We start from the raw sequence: 25,991 nt of genomic DNA on the forward strand, positions 1-25,991 counted from the left end.
ATAAAAGAAAGTTTTATATATACTTACCAAGTAATTACATAGCCGTAGTTTCTAACTAGCGTGGCAGCTTAAATTCAAAATTCGTGGTAGCACTTGATTGTTTAGTGAAGGTGACCAGTCCTGCCCACTAACGGGAATACCAGGAACGACTTAGCAGACAACCTCATTCTGTTTGTGCCTTATGTCCATCAGAGGGAAGGAGGGTGGGCTCTGATTATGTAATTACTTGGTAAGTATATATAAAACTATATTTTATATAAAAATATCTTTTTATATAAGTAACTTACCAAGGAATTACATAGCTGAATCCCACATTGACAGGAGGTGGGATACATGGACATATTCTACTCCAAAACATTAAGTCATGTAATAAATTTGAAATAGAAAAGTTACTAGCACTGAAAACAATGCTTGTCATTTCCTTATCAGTTAAGAGAGCTACTGCGGGAGAATACTGCCTCTGGTTGGTGCTAATCTTAACCTGTAGTGGCGTGGCGGTACAGCTGTGGAGCGCCTCTACTGAAGTGGGAGCTTTGCAGCGGAGTATTCCAATGGCCAGCAAAGCATCAATATGTGCTCTTGCCCTGGGTGCAGTACCAATTTAAAAAACAACCAGACTATACTGTCTCCTACACTGAAATAAAACTACAACCCATCCACTGAGAGTGGTGGGTACTCCAGGTACATTGTACCCCCCCAGCTCCCCAAAACCCTACGCCTTACTACAAGGTGGAGGGATAGTAGGAGAAAATCCTATGGTTCTTCCCTCAATACCATAATAATGGTCCCAAGTACTGCAAAATTTTCAAGAAAAAAGTGATTAGCAAAGATCGATTACACTTCAAGTTGGCTGATTGCAGAACAGAAGTAAGTAGGTATATTGTGCCTGAAAGCTAATGAGGTAGAGGCTATTCTGACGTCCTTAGCTTTCACTTAAAAAGTAGGCAAATTGTTCTCCTGAATCTGAGAGTGCGTCTCAAATATAGAATTCATTTGAGACAAAGGACAATGCATTCTTAGTCAGAGGGTGAGACAGGTTCTTGTCAGGACACCATAGGTCATGGATAGCCCTCTGATCTATAAGGCTCGCTCAGGTAATACCAAGGATGTTCGTTAATTGCTTGAGAAAAAACAGATCCAGGGCTTGGATGGGTCCTTGTTCTTGATTAAAATCCAAGGGTAAACGAGCAAACCATGTCTCCTTGTGAAAAACCTATTCTAAAACTATGGCTTGGATCTCGTTAATATGTTTTAGCAGAAGCCAAGGTCACCCAGAAGATAGCCTTCTGGATAAGCTTTTTCAGTGAAGAGCTACGTAGGGGATCAAACGAGGGACCTGTCAGTCATTTCAGCACTACATCCAGGTTCCAGAAGACCAGGTTTTCCTCCCTTGCTTGGACGTGTAAAAGAACAAGATGGGGTGATTAATATTTAGGTATGACTAAGGTCTAGGACCCTTTGCTTAAACACTAAGTTAAGCATATGAAACCCTTTTACAAGAGGTTCTAGATCTCCTCAGATAAAAGGGGCAATCCACAGTTTGAGTCATAGATGCCTTATGCCTTAGAAGAAGAGACTTAGAGTCTGAGACACCCACTTCAGAAAATTGCTCGCTTAGTCTGGTGGACGGAGCTAGAAGATTGGTGTCTGCATCTTTCAATAGCCTCTTTTGGCACATCTTGAGAAAAAACCCCTTCATTCTGACAAGCCTCTGGACAGTCTAAGCAAAAGTTGACCACCCTTGGTGGTATCTCTTGAAGTGAGGTTGTCTAAGTAGATACGTATGTGGAAGGAATCTTGGAGAGTCTACCAACAACCGTAGCAGGTTCCGAAATGCGGGTCATCGTAACGTTGCGATGGGCCTGAAACTTGTTCAGCCCTTTCTTGACTATGTTGAAGGGTGGAAAAGGCTTAGGGGTCCAAATCGGACCAAACTTGCAGCATGGAGTCTGCTGTCCATGCTGGTCGTCCTGCCCCATAGATTCCACAGATCCCGACAGACCAGGGGATTCAAGGTCCACTTAGTAGAAGGAACAAGCTTATGATGGTTCTGTTTGTCCGCCAGAACTTATTACAGTGCTCCCCTATTTTTACGCGGGAATAGGTTCCAGAACCTACCGCAGAAGTGCAAAATGCACGGAAATGCAATAATCCCCTCTAAAAATGCTGGCTTATAACTTCTGAATACCTTGTACCCCTTAAACTAAAATGTTTATAACTGCCTATTTTAAAATTAAGCTGCTTAATTTGATAGTTCAAACAAAAGTATACCTTAAATTATCATGCTAAAACAATTTAATATCATTTTAACCCTTAAACGCCGACTGGACGTATCATACGTCGACTAAAATTGTCTGTTGGGTGCCGAGTGGACGTACCGGACGTCGACTACAAAAAATTTCAACCTTCTGTCAACTTTGACTCGACCTAGATGGTCGAAAAACACAATTGTAAGCTAAAACTCTTACATTCTAGTAATATTCAATCATTTACCTTCATTTTGCAACAAATTGGAAGTCTCTAGCACAATATTTCGATTTATGGTGAATTTTTGAAAAAACTTTTTCCTTACTTTTCTGGCCACTGTAACTATTTGGCCGAAAATTTCAGAAATTCTTTCATCATTTTGTCGTAATTTTGCACCGTTTTATATTAGCCGTTACATAAAGTTTTATATATGAAAATGTGTGCAATTTCATGTAAAATACAACAAAAAACAACCCATGGTTGTAGCTTTTATCAGTTTGGAAATATTTTCATATAAATCACAATAACTGCCAAAATTTCAACCTTCGGTCAACTTTGACTCGACCGAAATGGTAAAAATACGCAATTGTAAGCTAAAACGCTTACATTCTAGCAATATTCAATCATGTACCTTCATTTTGCAACAAACTGGAAGTCTCTAGCACAATATTTCGATTTATGGTGAATTTCTGAAAAAAAAAAAACTTTCCTTACATCTGCGCGCGGTAACTCTGCCGAACATCTCAGAAATCCTTTCGTCACGTTGTCGTAATGTTTGCATCGTTTTACATTAGTCGTTACATAAACTTTTATATATGAAAATGTGTGCAATTTCATGTAGAATACAACAGAAAATAACTCATGGTTGTAGCTTTTATCAGTTTTGAAATATTTTCACATAACTCACGATAACTGCCAAAATTTCAACCTTCAGTCAACTTTAACTCGACCGAAATGGTCGAAAAATGCAATTGTAAGCTAAAACTCTTACATTCTAGTAATATTCAATCATTTACCTTCATTTTGCAATAAATTGGAAGTCTCTAGCACAATATTTCGATTTATGGTGAATTTTTGAAAAAAAACTTTTTCCTTACGTCTGTACCGGTAACTCTGCCGAACATCTCAGAAATTCTTTAAATCACGTTGTCGTAATGTTTGCACCGTTTTATATTAGTCGTTACATAAACTTTTATATATGAAAATGTGCGCAATTTCATTTAGAATACAACAAATAACTCATGGTTGTAGCTTTTATCAGTTTTGAAATATTTTCATACAAATCACAATAAATAGAAAAAATTCGACCTTCGGTCAACTTTAACTCGACCGAAATGGTCGAAAACTGCAATTTTAAGCTAAAACACTTGCAGTCTAGTAATATTCAATCAATTAGCTTCATTATTCAACAAACGGGAAGTCTCTAGCACAATATTTCGATTTATGGTGAATTTTTGAAAAAAAAAATTTTTTTACGTCCGCTCGTTATGAATTCATGCATCATTTTGTGATAATATTTTCTCTGTGTTGCTTTGATCGTTTTACAATTTGGTATACACAAAAATCATCACAATTTAGTGTACAATACAAAGAATAAAAAAATAACCTGTTAGTTTTAACCGTTTTGCTCACAGCGCAATTTGTATACAATTATATATGAAAATTTGTTTCAGCTGTCATATATTTCAATATTTATATATGATAATGATTTTTTTCATTTCTGATGGTTGCATACTAAACTTCAGGCAATGACAAAAAAGGAGCCAGAAATGAACTCTTAATATTAAAAACTAAGCGTGCTGTGATTTTTTGAAAAAAACTTTTTTGTTCATGACACTTACCTGCCAGATATATATATAGCTGTATTTCTCCGAAATCCGACAGAATTTCAAAACTCGCGGCACACGCAGTGTGGCCAGGTGGTTAGTACTCATTCCCGCCGCTGGGAGGCGGAATCGGGAACCATTCCCATTTTCTATTCAGATTTTCTCTGTCGCCGGTACTGTTAACATCTGTTACAGTACCTCCGCCTCTGGATTTCGTTAACTTGCTTATTCCCACTTAAGTATTCTCTTGACTTTTGGTTTTGATTCTTGGACTGTGGATTGGCACACGCTTTTTCTGGATTGTTGTGGATTTTGCTTATGACCTCTCTTTAACTATGTCTGGTTCTAGTTCTGCTAGTTTCCGTGTATGTTGTATGAGTGATTGTAAGGTGAGGCTACCAAAGTTTGGTAGACCCTCACTCTGTTTGTTTGAGGTGTAGGGGCATGTTTGTCTTATAGATGATCGATGTAAGGAGTGTGAACCTTTATCGGATGCGAGCTGGAAGTCTTATGATTCGTATGTTCGCAAGTTGGAGCGTGACAGGGTTAGGAGGTCTTCCTCCAGGAGTGTGTGCAAGAGTCAGGTTATTTCCTCTCCTGATAATCCCAACGTAGTTGATGTTGCACCTGTCCCTGTGGTTTTGCCTTGGGCCCTGATATTGTGTCTGTGGAGGGTTTGGCCCTGGCGCAGATCATGAAGTTCTATCCGTGCGCTCGAGAACAAAGTGACATCTCTCCAAAGTGCTGTGAAGTGTAGTGCTCCCCAGTGTTGTGGAGGGGGCGTCAGATCGCCCCATAATGCTTCTAGGCCTGGACCGCTGTCAGACTCCCAGGACTCAGGGGAGAAGGCATGTCGAAAGCCGCAAGAAGGTTACGGGGGCTTCCACCGATCTGGCGTCCCTTCGGCAGTTCCTGTTGTCGCTTCCCAGGCTGCCAGAGATCGTGCTTGCGGCGCATTCTCAGGACTGCTTTTCGTCCTCGGCGTCCTCCAGCGCAAGGGGTGGAATTCTCGTAAGGACTCGTCCTCTCAAGAGGAGTTGTGTTCAAGAGGGCGCTGCTCGTCAGTCTTCTTCGTCGGCTAGTTATTTTGATGCCTTTCCACCGCAGAAGAAGTCTAGGATTTCGTCTGATGAGGATGTTTGAGCGCCCCAGCCGCTCTATGGAGAGAACTTTTCTTGCTCCTGTGAGGAAGAAGAAGCGTCCCCTCGCCCATCGTCTTCCCATAGGATTGTCTCTCCTCCCAGACAGGATTCTTCACCTTCTAAGAAGATTTTGTTGGAGATGCAGCGACAGTTGTCTTCTCTTATTGCAGAGAAGGACTCTGCTCCTCGTAAATCGCAAGGACTTGACTTTGCCTGTCAAGAGATCAAGGAAGTCTCCTTCTCCTGCTCCGCGTTCGTCGTCTCCTTCTCCTGTGTCGTCGCCTTGTCGCCCTGTTAGCTCTCTTGCTCCTCGTCGTGACGCTCGTCAACAGGACGCTTCGCGAGCTTCTTCCCGTGACGCTTCGGTCGCCGCTCTTCAGGACGCTTCTGTTCAGGACGCTCGACGGGCGCTCTTCCAGTTTTTGGGCGTGGCGACTGTGTCGACGCTCTTCAGGGCGCTCTCCAAGGCGCTCCGCTGGGCGTTCCTTCGGTTGCTCTTCAGGGCGTTCCGGGCATTCTGTTTCTTCTGAGAAAAGAAGATCCCTTCTTCGGATTGGACCTCAAGGCCTTCGTTCCCCTAAAGTGTTGGGTGACTCGGTTGCTTCTCCGGCTGTGGCGGGAGAGGTTTCTGCCGATTCGGATCCTGCTGAAGTCGAGCTCTCGTCTGCTTCCTCTTCTTCGACTACCAAGTTTTAACCAGCTTGCTTAAGGACTTGTTCGGGACAAGTTTTAAGCCTTCGGCTCCTCTTTCTCCTCCTTCTCAGCTAGCTTCCTCCAAAGCTAGGAGAGCTCCTGGTTTTTTGAAGATGACTTCTTCGTTGGCGACCAAGAGGGCTTTCAAGAAAGTCAACATGTGGATGGAGGAACGGAAGTCCCATGGCAAGACCTCTTTCGCTGTGCCTCCGTCTAAGCTTTCAGGCAAGGCTGGTATGTGGTATGAGACAGGGAGAAGATCTCAGCCCTAGAGTTCCTTCCTCTTCTCAAGGGGATTTTACCAGTCTTGTCGACGCCTCCGGAGGTCTCATCTGCCTACTGCTAAGGTTTCTTGGACCTTGTCAGAGACCAGACCATCATCTCAAAGGTCTCTTCCGCACCATGGAGGTGTTTAATTTCTTGGACTGGTGCTTGGGAGCCTTAGATCTTAAGCTTGAAGCTCGGACTCTATTACTTTGGGGAGCTCTCTAGTGTCCTTAACTGTATGGACAAGGCAGTTAGGGATGGATCTGAAGAGCTGGCGTCTCACTTTTTGTACGGGCCTCTTAAAGAAGATGGCCTTGTTTTGTGACTTCACTGCTAAGTCTGTCTCTCCTTCGCAAAGGGCAGAATTATTGTTCGCCCCTTGTCCAACCATCTGTTTCCCCAGTCCTTGATTCGGGACATTTCCGCTAGTCTTAAGGAGAAGGCCACGCAAGACCTGTTGGCTCATTCTTCTAGACGTCCTCCAGCTCCTTCTTCTTCTTCGTCTGCTTCAGTTTTGTCCACCAGGAAGAAAGAAGCCCTTTCGTGGAGGAACTTCTTCCTCTAGATCGTCTCCGCGAGGAAGAGGTTTCACCAGAGGAGAGCCCCCTCTAAACCTAGGGGAAAAAGTGACTTCTTTCACCTCCAGACACCTGTAGGAGCCAGGCTTTTTATTTTGCGGAAGCCTGGAGAACACGAGGGGGCGGACGCATGGTCTCTAACTGTCTTAGAAAAAGGTTACAAGATCCCCCTTTCTCATGTTTCCACCCCTTTGCACGTCGCCCAGGGATCTGTCGCCGTCTTACCACCGAGAGAAGCAACAGATTCTTTTGGACCTCCTGGAGCAGTTGTTAGAAAAAAGAGCCGTGGAACAAGTTCTGAAGTTGGATTCTCCGGGGTTCTACAACAGGCTTTTCTTAGTCCCGAAACAGTCGGGAGAGTGGAGACCGGTCCTAGATGTAAGCGTCTTGAATCGTTTTATTTCAAAGGACAGATTCAAGATGGAAACGCCTCAGTCGGTTCTAGGGGCCTTAAGACCAGGGGACTGGATGGTCTCTCTGGACTTACAAGATGCGTACTTCCATGTTCCCATTCATCCTCAATCAAGGAAGTACCTGAGATTTGTGCTGGGGGGACGAGTCTTCCAGTTCAGAGCTCTCTGCTTCGGTTTGTGCACCGCTCCCATGATCTTCACGGTGATCATGAAAAACGTTGCGAGGTGGCTTCACCTGGCGGGTGTTCGGGTGTCATTCTACCTAGACGACTGGCTCATACGAGCCTCTTCTCGGGAGAAGTGTCTGGAGGACCTGACTTTCACACTGAATTTGACGAAGTCCCTGGGACTTCTTGTGAACCAAGAAAAGTCCCATCTGATCCCGACGCAGTCCATCGTCTATCTGGGGATTCAGATGGATTCAGTGGCTTTTCGAGCTTTTCCATCCCGAGAACGGCAACGGCTTTGCTTAAGCAAAGTTTTCGTCCTTTCTAGGGAAAGAAACATGCTCGGTGAGGGAATGGATGAGTTTGCTGGGGACCATTTCCTCGCTGGAGAAGTTTGTTTCCCTGGGAGGCTCCATCTCAGACCTCTCCAGTTTTCTTGGCGGAGAACTGGAGGGACAAGGAGAATCTGGAAGAGATTTTGACGATATCTCCTTCTGTCAAGGATCATCTGAAGTGGTGGTTCGACCCCTTGAAGCTTGCAGAAGGGGGTTTCTCTTAGCCTTCAGAGCCCCGACCTAGTGTTGTTTTCCCACGCGTCCAGGGAAGGATGGGGAGCAACACTAGGAGGGGAGGAAGTGTCAGGCACCTGGAGGGGAACAGGTGTCCTGGCACATAAATCTCAAGGAATTGGGTGCTATCTTTCTGGCTCTTCAATTCTTCGAAGCCCAAGTTGCAGGCAGAATTGTCCAGGTCAATTCGGACAATACCACAGCTCTAGCGTACCTCAAAAAACAGGGGGGTACTCGATCTCGTTCCCTGTTCATCCTTGCGAGGGAGATCCTGCTCTGGACTCATGCTCGAAGGGTCACTATTCTCACGAGGTTCATTGCGGGAGTGGAGAATATTCGAGCAGACCTTCTCAGTCGGCAAAATCAGCTGCTACCGACCGAGTGGACTCTTCACAAGGAGGTATGTTTAGAGTTGTGGAGAATTTGGGGACGTCCTCTAGTGGACCTCTTTGCCACGTCCAGGACGGCAAGACTTCCCCTTTATTGCTCTCCTGTCCTAGACCCAGGAGCGTTAGCCATAGACGCCCTCCTCTGGGACTGGAAAGGACTCGACCTTTACGCTTTCCCTCCCTTCAAGATCCTGGGAGAAGTGATAAGGAAGTTTGCAACGTCAGAAGGAGCAAGGATGACTCTAATAGCCCCCTTCTGGCCAGCAGCGGATTGGTTTCAGAGACCCTGTCCTTCCTAGTGGACTTTCCAAGAACGCTTCCATTGAGGGTGGACCTTCTCAAGCAGCCGCATTTCAAGAGGTTCCACCAAAAACCTCTCCGCTCTGAGTCTGACTGCGTTCAGACTATCTCAAAGTTGGCCAGAGCAAGAGGCTTTTCGAGATCTGTGGCAAAGGCCATCGCCAATGCCAGGAGACCTTCTTTGAATGCGGTCTACCAGTACAAGTGGTCTGTTTTTAGAAGATGGTGCAGGAGTAAAGGAGTTTCTCGTCCACGACTCTCTGTACCACAAATAGCTGACTTCCTTTTTTATCTTAGGCATAAGAATAAACTGGCAGTCTCGACTATTAAGGGCTATAGAAGTATGTTATCGGCAGTTTTTAGGCACAGAGGCCTGGACTTGTGCGATAACAAGGATCTTCACGATCTATTAAGATCCTTCGAGACTGTCAAAATTCCTCAACTCAGGACACCTTCTTGGAATCTGGATGTTGTCCTGAAGTTTCTTATGTCTAGTAATTTTGAACCTCTGTCTTCGGCTTCCCTCATAAACGTGGAGGAAAGCTGTCTTCCTAACGGCTCTGGCGACAGCTAAGAGGATCAGTGAAGTGCAGGCTATTAGCAAACATATTGGCTTTAGGGGTCCTAATGCTGTATGCTCCTAAATCCTTTGTTCTTAGCCAAGAACGAAAATCCTTCAAACCCTTGGCCCAAATCTTTTTGAAATCAAAGGTTTGACGGAAATACTTGGGCAAGAGTCAGAAAGAGTCTTGTGTCCTGTCAGGGCTCTTAAGTTCTACTTAGCCAAGACCAAGAATACTAGAGGCTCATCGGACAATCTGTGGTGTTCGGTGAAGAGACCTGATCTTCCCATGTCCAAGAATGCCTTAGCATTCTTTTTTTAAGAAGTGTTATCAGAGAGGCTCATTCCTCCTGCCTAGAAGGTGACATGAGACTTCTGAAAGTAAAAAGCTCATGAAGTTAGAGCTATCGCGACGATGGCTTTCCAAAGAATATGTCTCTGAATGATATTCTTGGTGCTACCTTCTGGAGAAGTAATTCAGTGTTTCGCCCGCATTACTTGCGGGATGTGAAGACGACATTTGAAGACTGCTCTTCGCTGGGACCGTACGTTTCCGCAGACACTATGTTGGGAGAAGAAGGCAATACTCATCCTATCCTTTGGGGTTAGGTAGTATTTTTAATCTTGTTGTTGTCTATTTCTGGTTGTTGGGTGGCCATTGAGGTGGACATCCCAATTTTTAGCCTATGCTAGGTTCTTTTACCTTAGATAGGGCGGTCAGGTGGTTGGTCGTTGCTCCTTCTCCCTCTCTGTATGGTAACATGATCTAGTCCTATTGTGGTCACGCCCCTTGGACAGGTCATCTGGATCTCTCCAGCTTTATAGGTCCCTACCTTGCTGGAGACTCTGGATTAGCAGAAGCAGGCTTGGGTGACAGATAACCTCAAGTCAGCTATGCTAACAGGTAAGGAACCAAGGCGTCATTCGCCTACATTTATTTGTTTCCTAAATCCTATTCTGTCTCTTCCCACCTCCTACGGTGGGATTCAGCTATATATATATCTGGCAGGTAAGTGTCATGAACAAAATGATATTTTAATGATAAAATAAGGTTTGTTCATACTTACCTGGCAGATATATATACTTTTAGTGCCCACCCGCCTCCCCTCTTGAGACAGTGGCACTAGAAAATCTGAATAGAAAATGGGAATGGTTCCCGATTCCGCCTCCCAGCGGCGGGAATGAGTACTAACCACCTGGCCACACTCGTGCAGCCATGAAGTTTTGAAATTCTGTCGGATTTCGGAGAAATACAGCTATATATATATCTGCCAGGTAAGTATGAACAAACCTTATTTTATCATTAAAATATCATTTTTCCACGCCAGGCGCTAACTCCCAACGCCCCGGCATACGGGAGACGTTTTTGTAAATAGAGGCTCGGCGTTAGAGGGTTAAACAAAAATACACCCAAACCATCATCCCAAGACACCCAGAGTAACCTTACATTACAATACTTCCCTACTACTATTACTCTTAAGTAGGCTATGTACACCACTAAAATGCTTATAACTGCCTTTTTTAACAGTTCATTGCCAAACTTGACAGTTCAAACAAAAATATACCTCAGACTACCATCCCAGAACACCCTAATATCATTTCAAAGTCATGGTGCAAAATTAAGTTCAAGCCTACAACTGTTACTCTTAAGTATCCCCTATCATTCAGACACGCACGTTTCTTTGGCCTACGTAACTTTGCTCATTGTCTGCTCAAACTGTATGTAATGCACTGGGCGTATGTTTTTATGTATATTTTCCTTAGTTGTAAGGTGATTTTGAAACTACATTTACTGTACAGGTATGTATTTTAGGATAGTACTACTGTTTAGAGCATATCTAAATACGTGTGTGGTTCAGATTGATGGGACATGTACATACCTCCAAACAGAATACTAGGTTTGTTAATTACATCATCTTAGTATTTTCGTGATTACATACATACACATTTATGATAAAAAAATTATTTACTACAGTAACTTGTTATTAATCTTTGAAATGATATTATTAATATCATTTCAAAGTCATCTTAAACATTTTACCATCGAAAATATATGTGTACGAGAGAGAAAGAGAGATTTTCAGTATCATTCGTAGCTATTTTATTTAACCACCAAAAAATGGGCAACGTAATGATAATAATAATAATAATAATAATAATAATAATAAATAATAATATAATGTAATTTAAAAATTTATGCATTTCTATAGTAAATTATGTGAAATTTTAAACAGATACATATTCCCAATCTTTACCAAAGCTCTGAAGTGAGGGTGGAGGTTGGACCTGTCATATATGTAGGTTATTTGGGGCCTCTGGCCCCTCATGGTGAGACATAATCTCCTCAAATACTCAACTTTCTCACGGGAGAGAGAGAAACGCGCGCTTACTTCAATCTTTATTTCCTCTCACAAAAAATTAAAAATTCAAACAGCTTGGGGAGAACGTAACAGGTTCCACAGTTCTTTTTTATAATTCCCAGTTCACTCAAAAATTCACAATAACGGTACAAGCAAGATACAAAACACAATTGGTACATCAATTTACAACTTCAATATAAAAATAGCAAGAAACTCTGAAAAGAACGGGCATAAATACGACACAGCACAGGGAATGGGGAACTTCAAAAGGCGTCACCCTTATAAAGGGGCAAAACAATAATTGTTTTACAACACAAACACATATATACCTGATTAAACACACTCCACAATTGTCATATAAGTAAAGTTTAGCAATACTGTACTCAGTAAATCTACTTAAATTTCCACATACTGATACAATGTAAACAAATAGGGAGCGTTCTTTTAGACGCTAAACGTACATTTTAACAAACGTAAACACAAGATCGAGAGCGTTCTTTTGGACAAAAAACATACATTTAACAATATATGTCAAATATCTGACTGAAGGTCACAGTCAGATATGGACACATATGACAGTCCAACCTCTCCCCCCTCACTTCAGAACTCTGGGAAAGTTTGGGAATGTGTATTTGTTTGCTTAAAATTTCACATAATTTACTATAGAAATGCATAAATGTTTTAATTACAGAATATTATTATTATTAATATTATAGCTGTTTCCATGGCATTTAATTTATACAGTCTTCTCTATTCTTCTTTCTTTTTTCCTCAGCCTGTAGCTGGTAGATCAGGTTTCCCAAGGACATACAAAGATTTCTGTTTTTTCGGTTTATTTCCTCTGACGTTTCAAACACGCTCTGGTGTATATTTTCAAAGAGTGAATGGAATGGCATGCCTACGGCTTCTCGAAGCCCTACATATTTTAGAAAAAAATAGCCGAACATCAACATGGTGAAGGAAACCAAATTTCTCCCTACATCATAAGGGAGAAATTTAAGAAACCAGCTGACGCCGGACACGAGAGAGAGAGAGAGAGAGAGAGAGAGAGAGAGAGAGAGAGAGAGAGAGAGAGAGAGAGAGAGAGAGAGATTACCTGAACAGCTTATAATCCTGAATAACCGACCCAACAACTGTACACCCCCGCTTGCTATATATACCCTTGTAACCTTCATGCCATTTCATTCACTCTGTGAAAATAAATGCCAGAGCGCGTTTGAAATGTCAGAGGAAATAAACCTAAGAAAACAGAAATCTTTGCATGTCCTTGGGAAACCTGATCTACCAGCTACAGGCTGAGGAAAAAAGGATAATAAGAATAGAGATGACTGTATACATTAAATGCCATGGTAAAAGCTATGATTTTTATGCAGCTGCCCTCAGAGAAGGTCTCCTCCTTATTATTATTATTATTATTATTATTATTATTATTATTATTATTATTGCAGTACAGTAAACCCCCTGTATTCGTGTTCTCACGATTTGCGGACTCACGTATTCGTGGATGTCTCTGTGGAATGTATCTACCCATTATTCGGGGAAGATTCGCCCATTTGCAATATTTTTCACTGAGAAATATTCACTAATTACTGTATTTTCATATCATTTTCATGACTAAATGCACTTTTTTTTTATAAAACTAATAAAATACTCAGGTATAAGCATTTTTAGATTGTTTGTTTTGTGTTTAAACTATCAAAATAGGCAGTTCTAAGTGTTTTTAAAGGGGTTTTAAATATTCCCGGATTTTAGCTATTCGTGGGGGTGTGCAGTACACATCCCCCGTGAATACAGGGGGTTTACTGTATTATTATTAATATTTGAAAATTAGTACTTATTATTAGGTAAATCATTTTTGTTCTGACACAATATACAAACCCGAGGTCCTTTACATTAGGATTACTTTCAGGCGTAGACTGGAAACAGCCGTTGAACTTCAAACAAGGTGGTTAAGCAGTTAACTACCGTCCAGGAGACGGGAATACTGCCTACCCGGATGTAAACATTCCAATTTGCTTTCTGCCGTCGTGGAATGCAGACGTTGTTCTTCGCTCTGCCTGACTGCCCTTTTTCAACCTTTTGGTGGGAAAATTCCTTTTTTGTTTCGAGAATGAATGTTGACAAACCTTCTAAACCCTCCTATCCCCAGCATGTGTGTCCTGGTGTGGGAAGCAAGTAATTTAATACCTTTCGTTCCAGCGTCGACGCAGACCCACGCCCTTTGCCCAACTTGCAGGGGATGTGTGTGTTCACGCGACGCTCCTTGTAGCGAGTGTTGCTCCTAGTCTCCCGAGCAATGGAAGAGGTTTGAAGGGAGGAGACGCTACTGCCGGAAGCCGGCCAAGGAATCGTCCGAGGGTAACGCCCCCGACGACTCCAGTGGTGGCTAATGTGTCGGGTTCGTTTCTCCCTCCCTGCGAACTTCCCCTGCTTGCTCCCTCTCCCTCAGGTGAGGACTCTCCCTCCCCTTCCTCATTCGTTTCATCGGGTGTGGAAGGGCGTGGGGGGGTGGTTGATCAGGACATCCTCTTGGGTCTGTTCTCGAGCTGGAGGGGAAATTTTTCCCCCAGAGCAAGCAGAGACTTCCCAGTTTAACCCGACATTTTCCTCAGGTTTAGGGGTGGATACTGACCAGGTATCAGACCTGTCCTCGGCCTGCTTACACCTGGGTCTACCTGGCGTTCCGTCACTGGAGGCCCTGATATCTCATCTGTCTGGCGCTCCAATAACAACGCATTCGGCTACCACTACCACCACCATGTCTGTCACCATGTCTGCTTTCACCAAGCTGCCTGGGTTCGTGGCTTCACACCTGGACACCCAGGTTTCGGCTTCCCCTGCCTCTCACCATTCTGTACTGTTGCCTCCTGGGTTCCTGGCCCCGCTGTCACGACCTGAGCCTTCCTACATGGTGACGTTGACGGTGCTGTATATGACTGTTCCTGCCCCTGTTGCTGACCCTGGCCCATTTATGACTATGGTTCTGGCTCCTCGCTTCCCTGTCTCTCAGCCCGGCTTGACTACTGACACGCCTCCCATGGGACACTCTGAGGTACTGATGAGTGACAATACCACGGTAGTGGCATACGTCAAGCAGGGGAGCCTAGTGTCCCTCCCACTCCACCAGTTGACAATGCAGGTGCACGAGTGGGCAGTGGCTCACTTGGTAGAGCTGTCAGCCAGGTACATTCTAGGCAAGAAGAATGTCGTGGCAGACAAGCTCAGCCACCAGAATCAAGTGATAAGAACGGAATGGTCCCTGCACTTGGAAGTGATGGAAAGGCTTTTCGACCTGTAGGGGGCGTCCAACCATCGACCTGTTCGCCACCCGGCACAACAGAAAACTCCAGGTCTTCTGCTCGGTCGTGCCAGACCCATGGGCCGCTGCGAAGGACGTGTTCCAGTACCCGTGGGACAACCTCGATGTTGATGCCTTTCCTCCTTTCTGCCTGATTTGCCAAGTGATCAGCCGAGTGATGATTGCTTCCTCATCTTCCTTCGCCGAGAGAAGCTTCTCTCTGTTTCAGCTGTAAAAGGCTACCGCGCCGCACTCGGCCTAGTCTTGCGGCTGAAAGGAGTAGACATCTCCTCCTCCTTTGAGATTTCCCCACTAATGAGAAGCTTCGAAAGGTCTTGCCCACCCAGGGATCTCAGGCCCCCTGCGTGGGATGTGACACTCATTGTAAGGAGCCTGACTCGTGCACCGTACGAGCCTTTACGAGAGTCGTCAGACAGGGATCTGACCCTCAAGACCGTCTTCCTGCTGGCCCTGGCATCAGTGAAGAGAGTTGGCGAACTACACGGACTTTCCTTTAATGTTAAACACTCGAGGGGATGGGGATGAGTTACGCTCGATTCCGTCCCGGATTTTGTAGCGAAGACTCAGAATCCTTCGGTCCCTGACGCACAGTTCGAGTCCTTCACGATCCCCTCCTTAGAGGACTTTGTAGGTAATGAACCAGACGAGATGTTACTGTGTCCTGTTAGAGTGCTGCGGCGCTATCTGAAGAGGACTCGATGTCTCTGGCCTGAGTGTCGACGACTCTTCGTTAGTCCTGGCACGACCAAGAAGAAGTGTCCAAGAACACCATCTCCTTCTGGCTTCGTGAGACGATAAGGAGAGCGTATTCTGCTGCAGGAGAAGACGACACCGGTACGCTTCGTCCAAGAGCTCACGAAGTCCGCAGCATTGGTCCGTCCCTTGCTTTCCGGAAGAACACGTCGGTTGTGCAGGTGCAGAAGGCAGGTGTGTGGTCCCAACAGACTACCTTCACCTCCTTCTACCTCCGGGATGTTGCTCACAGGTCCTTGGACACTTTTTCCTTGGGTCCTGTAGTGGCTGCTCAACAAGTTGTGTAGCTTACCCAGCTCCTCTAACAGGACAGGTTGCATCTCGCCTAAGATGTACGGTTGTGATTGGGAGCATGAATGTAGAGTAACTGGCCTCACTTCTTTCTCCCCATCCTGGCTCTCTTCCCACAGGCAGGGAGCGGATGTGCCGTTACATGCTGGATCTGGCAGTTGATGCAGGTAAGCACCCAACGGGAGCTCCCGTTCTATTTTCCGTTCAGGTTGATAGAAGCAACCCCACTCCTTCCCCTTGCAAGGGTGGGAGGGAGACCATGACTATAAGACAAACCCAAATGCTTGCGATTGCCTTTATGTCATCCGACTCCAAGTTCTTCCTAGCCTACTTTGCACGAACTGACGTTTCCTCTTTCATGCAAAGGGACCCAGAAGTCTGACAACTGATCCTGCATTTCTTACAACCCGATCATTTTGTCAGAGGCAGTTTTCCCTTCCTCGCTCTATCGACCAGAAAGGGAAGACAAGGTGGTGAACTCCAGTTAGTTCAGGAGAAACACTCAGATTCCTCCCTCCAACGAGTAAGTCTCCTAATGTAAAGGACCGAGGGTTTGTATATTGCGTCGGAACAAATCACAATTTTTAAAGTAAATCGTATTTTTCCTAACTATACAAACCCAAGGTCCTTTACATTTTATGCCCACTTCATGCCACCCCTCAATCTGATACGTGGGCCGAAAGGCAAATTGGAATGTTTACATCCGGGCAGGCGGTACTCCCGCCTCCTGGACGGTAGTTAACTGCCTAACCACCTTGTTTGAAGTTCAACAGCCGTTTCCAGCCTACATCTGAAAGTAATCCTAATGTAAAGGACCTCAGGTTTGTATAGTTAGGAAAAATACAATTTACTTTTAAAAATTGTGATATTTGTTATACAAATGTGGTTAGTCCTCACCATCTCCCATGAATTTATTAAAAAATTCTTGTATTGTCATTTTCTCTCTCTCTCTCTCTCTCTCTCTCTCTCTCTCTCTCTCTCTCTCTCTCTCTCTCTCTCTCTCTCTCAGTATACATATATTTTAGTGAAAAAATATAGTAATTAGTGAATACACAGTGTTGCTCTATGAAAAAAAAAGTGAATTGTGATAATTTTAGAGATACGCCCCAAATAAAATCTGCAAGTTAGTGAAATTTCCCTTGCAGGCAAGTGAATGATGTGTTCCACAAAAATCCGCAACAAAATGAAATGCGAGAATGTGAAACGTGTAAAAACGGGGGGCCCACTTAGTTGGCCTGAATAAATCGAGATACTAGAAAACTTGATTTTGATTGTCCACAGTAGAAGTTCTCTTGCTGTTTGGTGGAGAGAGCGAGAGAGATAGAGAGAGAGAGAGAGAGAGAGAGAGAGAGAGAGAGAGAGAGAGAGAGAGAGAGAGAGAAACCTTGCTAACGTAATAAACGTTAGGACTGTGGTTTATTCAAAATGGATTACCACAGTCTAGGAGTGAACTAGGGTCAAGAAGCACGGAAGCCCTAAGCGAATTGCTTTCAGCTCGCTGACATAGATAAGAAGGCTCCTTTCTTCCGGGGACACGTCCCAGAAAAGGCTCCCCAACCTAGATCAAGGCGTTGAGAAGAAGTCTAAGACTAGTCTCAGAGGATGAAGGAACTTCCCTTCCACAGTAAGTTTGGACAGCCACCACTGTAGGTCCGACTTAAAACCAGGGCTTTGGGAAAAAATGAGTGTCTGGCTGTGTTTCTGCGTCCCAGTTGACTTGAGTGCAAAACCTTTGAGCATTTTTTCTTTGAAGAGAATCAAAGAAGTCAGTTGTCCAGGAAAAACTGATGTTCATGGCAAAAAAATGGAGTCAAATGTAAGAGGAGTGAGGACTCGAGAGAAGACTTGTGCCATAGAGGCCGAAGCCTAGATCCCCGAATTGGAAGATCCTGTCTCGTAAGACGGACCTGGGATACTCTCCGAAGTCTGGGCATGGACATGGAAGGAAGTATCCTGCATATGCAAGGTCTCATCCAACCGCCCTGGAGAATGGACAACAGGACTGTGGTTCATCTCCGTCTTGAACTTTGTTCTCTATTTGAAGAGGAAAACGGAAGCTGTGGGCCATGCAGGCTCGCTGATGACCCTGCGGACTAGAAGGCAACCAAATGAACTTGCAGATCACCGTGCAGACCCACAGACAACTGTACGGACTAGTTGCAACTCTGCTGATTCATGACAGCCATGTGGACAAGTGGACATCCATGTGGGCTCGACTTCTTCTTTAGACTTGATAACTCCTTGAGTGCACTCAACGACACCTTGTACAGACTAAAAACATATGTGAAACTGTATGTGGCAGCAACTAATATCTGGCATGCTTATAAAAGGCTTGAAAAGTCCATAAGAGACGCAAGCACCTGGGCACGGGATAACAGTTGCCTTGTCCAAAACCAGAAGTGACAATTCTTCTGCAGTCAGACACAATCCTTTAAATAGAAAAAATAGTCCGTGAGTGGGTGCTAGGCATTCGGCAGTGGGACCCTGGTACTGGCTAGACAATGCCGAGTGCTCTGGAACAGGTGTTGGGTGTTCGGGAATCTGTGCCAGGAGCTTGGAAGTGGATTCCAGGCATTTGGGAATGGGGACCGTAAGGGATCGTTGGTCCGAGAGGGTTCAAGGCATTTTCTCCTTTAGCTTGGAGCCCAAGTAAGGTCTTCCAACTAAAGAACGCTCAGGTGAGAAGGTATCGCAATTCCAAAGGAAGGTGGACCAAGGAAGAGGCAGCGGGAACCACAGCGAAACTGCAGGAATGCTGTGAGATGAAGCTAGCCTCCTTACCACTTGACAGGAAGCGTAGAACGGCAACCGTCAACAGCATGAATCTTCAGCGGCCGTGAAGAACCAAAAAACGTTATGGCGCTTTCTGTCTGCGCTGGAAACCTTGGAACTGGATGATGGAATTGCAAAACTCTCATGTGAGATTGACTAACTTGACCAACGTCTCGTGGACAACAGAGTCCCCAGTAGACTCCTCCACTAATGTGACGGAGGCTGTGTTCTGAGGAAGAGGTGATGTAGGGCAAAAATAATGGCTGATTGCAACTGTGTGGCTCTCACAGTAGTAAAGGAGCTCCAGAACTCTCTCTTCTTGAGATTCCAAAAAAAGTGTGGAAATCTCTAAAAACCATCTCAACTGTCCTTGACCGTACAGGACAGAACTAATCTTGACAAGATCTTCGACAAGGAGGGCTAGTTCTGTCAAAGCACCAGGAGGAGGAAAGTCCAAAGACACTTGTCTTGCTCCCTTTTCAACAAAAGTCAAACTCCCAGCTCCTTGAGATGCTTCTTGGAGGAAGAAGAAAACGCTTCAACAAGCTCATAAATTCGGGACACAAAAGTCCCTGTCTGCAAGGAACAGGACTCCAAGACACTAATTGTCGCCAAAAAGGGAGCAACATCGGCTTGTCTTGAATTTTAGGTGAAGGTGGAACAGAATGAAGAGGGCCAAAAAGCTTGTGAGCAGTCTGTATGGCACTCAGAGATGGGAGTCTGATACTGAAGAGTTGGCGCCTGGTGTTTGGGGACTGGCGCCAGCCACTTGAAAAGCCGGAGCCAGGCATTCATTTGGAGACTGGCGCTCAAGAAAGAACAACATTGTGTTCTTAGCAAAGATGGGCGCCGAGTACTAGAAGGCTGGCGTTGGGCGCATGAGAGCAGGCAATTGGAGCTCAGTAGGTTGGCGTCGTGCACTAAAGAGAGTGCCGAGCGCCTGGAAACTGGTTTTGGGCGTTCGGGAATAGGTGCTGAGAGAACAGAAACTGGCGCCAGACTATTAGGATGGCTGCAGGCGCTCAAGAAGACATCAGTTGATGAGTGATGATAACACTACACATATATCAAGATGCCATTCCAGTGGCTGTCTAACACTACACATCCATCAAGATGTCTTTCCAGTGGTTGTCTGCCAATACATGGGAATATACTACAGGTTCGACTGAGGGGGCGACTACCCGTGGGCAAACCTCACTGACCTCCCGTGGACTTCCAGTATGCCTCTTCCCAGGTTTAGGGGAGTCTGACAGGGATCTTTGTCTAGGAGAGTCGGTGGGACGAGCAGCCACCTCCTCCACTACGCATCCATCAAGATGCCTTTTCAGTGGCTGTCTGTCGATACCTGGGAATGTGCAGCAGGTTCGACCGAGGGGGCATCTACCCAGGGTACTTCCCACCAGCCTCCATTGGACTTTCAGTATGACTCTTCCCAGGTTTAGGGGAATATGACAGTGACTTAGGTCTAGGAGAACTGGTGGGCTGGATAATCACCTCCTCCACTGCACAAGACTGGCAATGGCACAGAAGGGAAGCAAGGGAGCCAGCCACGGGAGCAAGTGGATAAAAAATAGAAGGGCTAGTAGCAGGAGAGGGAAAAAAAATGGATGCAAGAGCTGGTGCTGGGTGCTCTGGACTGGCGTCCCGCCGTAGTTGGCACCAGGCGAGCTGGGCACCAGGCGAGCTAGTAGCTCGGGAGCTGGTGGGTGCTCCTTGTGCAGGGATCATGCTAATCTTCTCTGTATTGTTCTGATTTTGGTATATGTACTGCCAAAGCAAGTATCGGAGCACGGTTCTCGGTTGTCAAGAAAGTCTTCTCTTGCTAAAGCTCATCGCAACCAAAATATTAAGCTCAATTTCTCTCCTAGTGTATTCCTGACCTTACACTTTTTCAGTTCTGCAAAGGAAATTGTGATAAGCATATGTTTAATCTTGATTGCAAATTCGCTAGAGTAGCAAAAAAATTGATGAACTTGAATCAACTTAAAAATAATAGAGCAAGAAAAAACTGATCCTGAAAGCTTTCAGCTTGAAGGCTACCCAAAGTAAACAGTAATACTTCACCAAAGTCCAGTTATACAACCAGGAAATAATGAACAAAGCTGCTGCAAGTACTCGATGTTTACATGAAACATGGCAGAAACAGAATGAGGTTGTCTGCTAAGTTGTTCCTGGTATTCCCACTAGTGATTGGGACTGGTCACCTACACCAAACAATTGAAGTGCTACCGCAAATTTTGAATTTAAGCTGCTGTGCTAGTTAGAAACTATGGCTATGTAATTACTTGGTACGTTACTTACATAAAATTTGGGTTTTGCACTGTGCTGAGAAAAGAAACAAACTAGACCGGAACAAGGTGCAGAAAAGTCAAGTATTTTGTGCTATTTCAGTACTAAGAGCTTTTACTTGTAAGTAAATCATATATAAGTTTCTTGCTGTATTTCCAGTTTTTAGAACAGTTAAATAATTGTTATTCAGACTGTCATCTACATGCAGTTGTCCTTCAGATTATCAGGTTTCACCTTTTATGGACCTTGATGTTATCCAGAGGGTCCCCAGTACCACAATGAATATGGTAAATATATATACAGCACAATTCATAATTTTAAAAACTGTGCTCGGATGGTTGGCAATGCTATGCAGGTGAAAAGAAGTGTTGGTAATGCTGCATATGGGCATAAGCATGTGGAGAAGGGTTGTGAGAGTGGTAGGCTGGGAAAAGAGTAGGGGTGGGGTTGGCAGGATGGGTGGGAAGTGGTAGGTGGGTGGGTGTTTGACTTTTTGAAATGCAGCTGGAGAAAGTAGTCTAATGTGAATGCATTGCTATATGTTGAAGGAGTATTTTGAAGATTTGCTGAACATGGAGGACAGAAGATAGGCAGAACTGAATGATGAAAGATTAATTAGGGTTAATGTAAAGCTGAGAATGCCTGTCGAAATAACTTGTATTACATATGGGTTGCTGCGGTACAGTATTGAGTAAGTCTGTCAGATGTGAAAATAAAAGTGATTTGGAGCTATATTTCTCACAAAAGTGGGTTCTGATCCTGATGCACAAAATCTTTCACTCTCAAGGGGTCCTTGTCCTTGAAGCACAGTACTTTAATACTCTTGGGCCTTTTCAGTAAGTTCACTAATGCTTTACAGACAAGCAATGAAAAGTAGCATGTAGTAATGTTGGTAGAATATAAAAACATGAGATCAAAGATGGTTTGACTGAACAAAACAAGCGGAGAAAAATGCTAGAGCACATTGTAGTTTGGGTTCGTATGATCAGCCCACTGCATCTGTGATCCAGCTCAGGTACCTTGTAGCATCATGAATAATTTTTCTTTGGTAGATGCTTATGCATGGTTTATGATGAATTTAATTAAAAATTAATTACCATTTAACACACAAACACTTTTAGTACTGTACCTGAATATTAGATTTTGAAATGTGGAAAATCTGACTGCCAGAATATTCACCCATAATATTCAGTAAAAAGGGTTACCATATGTTGTTTACACCAGTAGATCCTAGTCATATTGTGGGAATGAGGTATGCTGTGGTATATACAGTGCAATTCACTGTATAAATAGTCTATGCTGGGGAACCTATAATAATTCAGTTTTTCACTATATAATAATAATTAAATATTAGCTAACTAAGAAAATTATGATATACAGTATATGTAATGACATCTATGTTGTTGGACACTCCTTGTAAAAGTACTCAGTATTTAAGGTAATTTTTTACTGACTCATATTTTTTAAACCCTTCTCCAATTCCTGAATTGTCAAAACCAGAATTCTAAAATTTGACTTTCAAAGCTCTCTGAGTGCTTTCTTTCGAGCTCAGTGGTCTATTTGACTGCTGCTGCTGCTAATAATCATAATAATAGTAATAGCAGTATTAGTAGTAATAGCTGTAAAAGCATCATTAATTTTATAAAGAATCTCTGTTATGCACTTGAGTGTGCTTCTCTGCAGCTGGAAGTGAGTGAAGCAGTTTTCAAAATGACATTTACTGACTATAATTACACTGTAGAAACCAATTGTTTGTTAACATATGTTTGCATCTTGACAGGTTAGATATCGATTTTACAATGCTCATGACAGGTACATTATATATAAGGGTGTTTCGAAATTAGAGCCCCCCCCCTCTACAACATAAAGTAAAATTGATATGGACAAAAACAAAAGTAATTCAGAACAGGTATTTATTTAAGTTTCTCTCTGAGTATTTAATATTTTGTGTGGCCTCCATCTGCCTGTACCACAGCCTGCATTCTTGAGGGGTATGATTTCAGCAAATCCCAAAAAAGCTGAGACTCAAACTCCATTTCCCTGAGCACTTCGGTCACCTCTCTTCGCAGGTCGTCGAGGCTTGGTATACCATCATAGTTCACTGTGCGCGCTTCAGCACGATCCTTTAAGATACTACCAATGTTTTCACACACATTAAGGTCAGGGGAGGTACCTGGAAATTCACTTGACGAGAAGAAATCAATACCACTCTTTCGAAGCAGCTCCTGTGTCTGAAGAGCCTTGAAACATGGTGCCTTATCATGCAAAAATGTGACTTCTTCAACAGATAACACATTTTCAGGATCTTTGAGGAAAGGAAATACTCCACCAGTAAGCACAGTTTCTCTGAAGTATTCGCCATTCCATGACTGTCCTTTTCTTTGATGATCCACATTAACTGTTTGGCTGTGAAACAGAGAAAAATTCCCAAACATTTAGGAAATTTCACAACTTGGCGATAGCGCACGTCATCGCTGATATCATCCAACTTTGCAGCCCAAATGATGTCATTTTTATGATTTGGCTTCCTGACTATGTAAATGAAGAATTCATCTGATGCGGCAACATGGAGAAAGTCAGCTTCATCCCAATCTTTAAGAAATGAACCACAAAACCATGCACGGTCTTCTCTCTGTTGCTGAGTGATGTTGGGCTTGCTGATAACATGAAATGGCTTGATACCAGATTTTTCAACTCACGATATACAGCACTATAACTTCTCTTCTTTCCCCTTTTTGTTTCTAGTTCAAGTGCCAATTTACGTAAAGACTTTCTTGGTCTACCCACTGCCTCAGCTATGATGTCTTTTGACTCCTGAGAAAGGACTTCAGGCCTTCCAAGATTCTCACTCTTTTCGTGATGACAGTCATATGGATTTTTGTTCCAGTTTCTTTTAACAAAGGATTCATCTCTTTAATGTATTTAGCTATCCAGGAACGTGAAATGAAGAATGCGCCAGCATCTCTGGCCTCTGTGAAGGTTATAGCCTGGATTCAGTCAATCCATCTGATTTCCTCTGAGTCGTTAGCCATGGCTGTATCTAACTCTGTCACTCAGTCTGAAAATACAAGAAATGTAAAATGAAAAATAGCTTAATAGAAACTTAAAATAATGTGCTTGGAGATAGGCTATAGCAGAAAACTTCATGACTTTCCATTTGTTCTGTGGAGGGAGGGAGGGCTCTAATTTGGAAACACCCGGTACTAGATTAAGATCATGGGGAGGATATCTAGCCTTGATTAGTTAACCCATTTTACTCTTAGCCATGTTGGAACAACTTTCCTCATTAGAAGAGCAAATTGGAGATGGGACTTGTTAGTACCTGCATGGCAGTAGCTTAGTTGTCTTGCTGTAGAGTCCATCCCTAGGGTTCATGTACTTATCATAACCACCTCTTGGTGGTTATGATGAGGAAAATGAAGCTCTGGTTGTAGTATGCATATACAGTACAGTTTTTTCATTAATCAGAGGCATTGATGAGCCTGTGATCCTGGACACTCTTAATAATCTTAGTGGGTATTGAGTGATTTATGTCTAGTAACAGTGTCACGATGAATGTAGCAATTATGTATACAGTACTTATAAACATTATTAGATTGGCTGATCACAGTTATATATTTACCCTCCCCTAATGGTTTTGAAAATATAATGTACCTGTTGTAATATTTGTAAACCATTGTCATTTCCTCAAAGAAGATGTAAAGATGTACCTTTGTGGAATCTGGTTTGTTAAGTTTAAAGTCCTCCTGGGCCTTTGTAGGCTTATAGGACAGGTTTGTACAGTGTAAATATATTCCGTAAAGGCCTTTTGGAAAGTTGCTTCACCTGTACATTATTCAGCCTATGGAGAAGAATCTGAGTAAAATGAATGGTTCTTATTCAGCTATTACAATAAGCAAAACATGTTGAAAATGATAAAAATGATAATGACTAATAATCAGAAAGATTTTCCAGACACTACAAGTTTTTTATCAAAAGTGCTTTTGTTTGAAGTCAGTTTAAATTAGAGTGAGAATAAACTACTTTTTGCTTGTAAGGTTATAGGACATCAGTGAAAAATGCTAATACGCCTGAGTATATGAAAATTATAAAGCAGGAATTAGTAGTGCATATTCATCATAAACTATAGTATTTGCACTTCTGAACATCAAGAGAGCCCATTGTAGCTAGAGGAAAAATCATTGCCATAGACTAGGAAAAAATATTTAGTGAATAGATATTTGTAACTTAGGAGTAGAGTGAGTTCTGTATAGAGATGGTTCACTTAGAGTGGGATTTAGTTTGACCTGATTGGAATTGCACTTGGATTGGAAAACTTGGACCATTTTTATTAGTCGCTCTAGGTTGGCAATGAAGACAAGGTATCTGCACTCTGAACAAGTCATACTGTAATTATAATTAAAAGTATTCTGAAATGTTAACAATTTCTTTAGGATATTAGTCTGATTTAATCATTTATTCTTTTCCAGTGTGTAGGGGAGTCTGTGTCACTGCATCCAGAAAATAATGCGAGCAATGGTGCTAATTTTACAGGAAAATCAACTTCGGTAATATACTTATAATTTTTTGCTTGTCATTTTGTTTCTAAGGGAAAAATTTGTGAGGAGAGCTAACCTTGCATTCATGATATGTTTTAGTAAATGAGCGTGGTTTGAGTGAATGGTGTTGATGAGACATACAAACATAAGCACACATCTGTAGTAGTGATGCTTGATGGAACCATTCATTTATTCATTCAGTTACAGTAATTTTTCTCAAATCTAAATCTTTGTCTTTTGTTAATGGTAACTTTTTCTTCATCCCCACTGCTATTCCAAAGCTAAGGGTCTTACTTGTATGTTAACATTAACTGTTGATTGCTAAATTGCTGTGGGGACATAATTATAGTCTAGATTATTTAGGATGGACCTTACCTGCGGTTGAAGTTAGCTTACATCTCCGCGCCGATAGGCAAGTCAGCATTCGAACAAAAGATCAGATGGCTCCCTGGATGACTGTCTAGTTCACCTGTTTGCCACCAGGTGTGTTTCAAATATTTAAGCTCTTGTCAGAAT

The 25,991-nt window shown here is 43.2% G+C and overlaps 1 protein-coding gene and 1 non-coding gene across 7 annotated transcripts in view; one reads left to right on the forward strand and one right to left on the reverse strand.

Annotated features, from left to right (window-relative positions):
• LOC136832833 (biorientation of chromosomes in cell division protein 1-like 1) overlaps positions 1-25,991 on the forward strand; it is a 121,523-nt gene that overhangs the window by 20,530 nt on the left and 75,002 nt on the right. For all 6 annotated transcript variants that reach the window (XM_067094504.1, XM_067094496.1, XM_067094508.1 and 3 more), the window contains exon 3: positions 25,407-25,484. In XM_067094504.1, coding sequence (XP_066950605.1) covers positions 25,407-25,484 — 78 coding nt within the window. The remainder of the gene's footprint in view (positions 1-25,406; positions 25,485-25,991) is intronic.
• On the reverse strand, positions 20,325-20,431 carry LOC136838403 (U6 spliceosomal RNA). Its single transcript, XR_010852982.1, has one exon. It is a non-coding gene; the product is annotated as a U6 spliceosomal RNA (small nuclear RNA).

The sequence above is a fragment of the Macrobrachium rosenbergii genome, chromosome 4 (genome assembly GCF_040412425.1).
Source record: "Macrobrachium rosenbergii isolate ZJJX-2024 chromosome 4, ASM4041242v1, whole genome shotgun sequence".
Lineage (NCBI taxonomy): Eukaryota > Metazoa > Arthropoda > Malacostraca > Decapoda > Palaemonidae > Macrobrachium > Macrobrachium rosenbergii.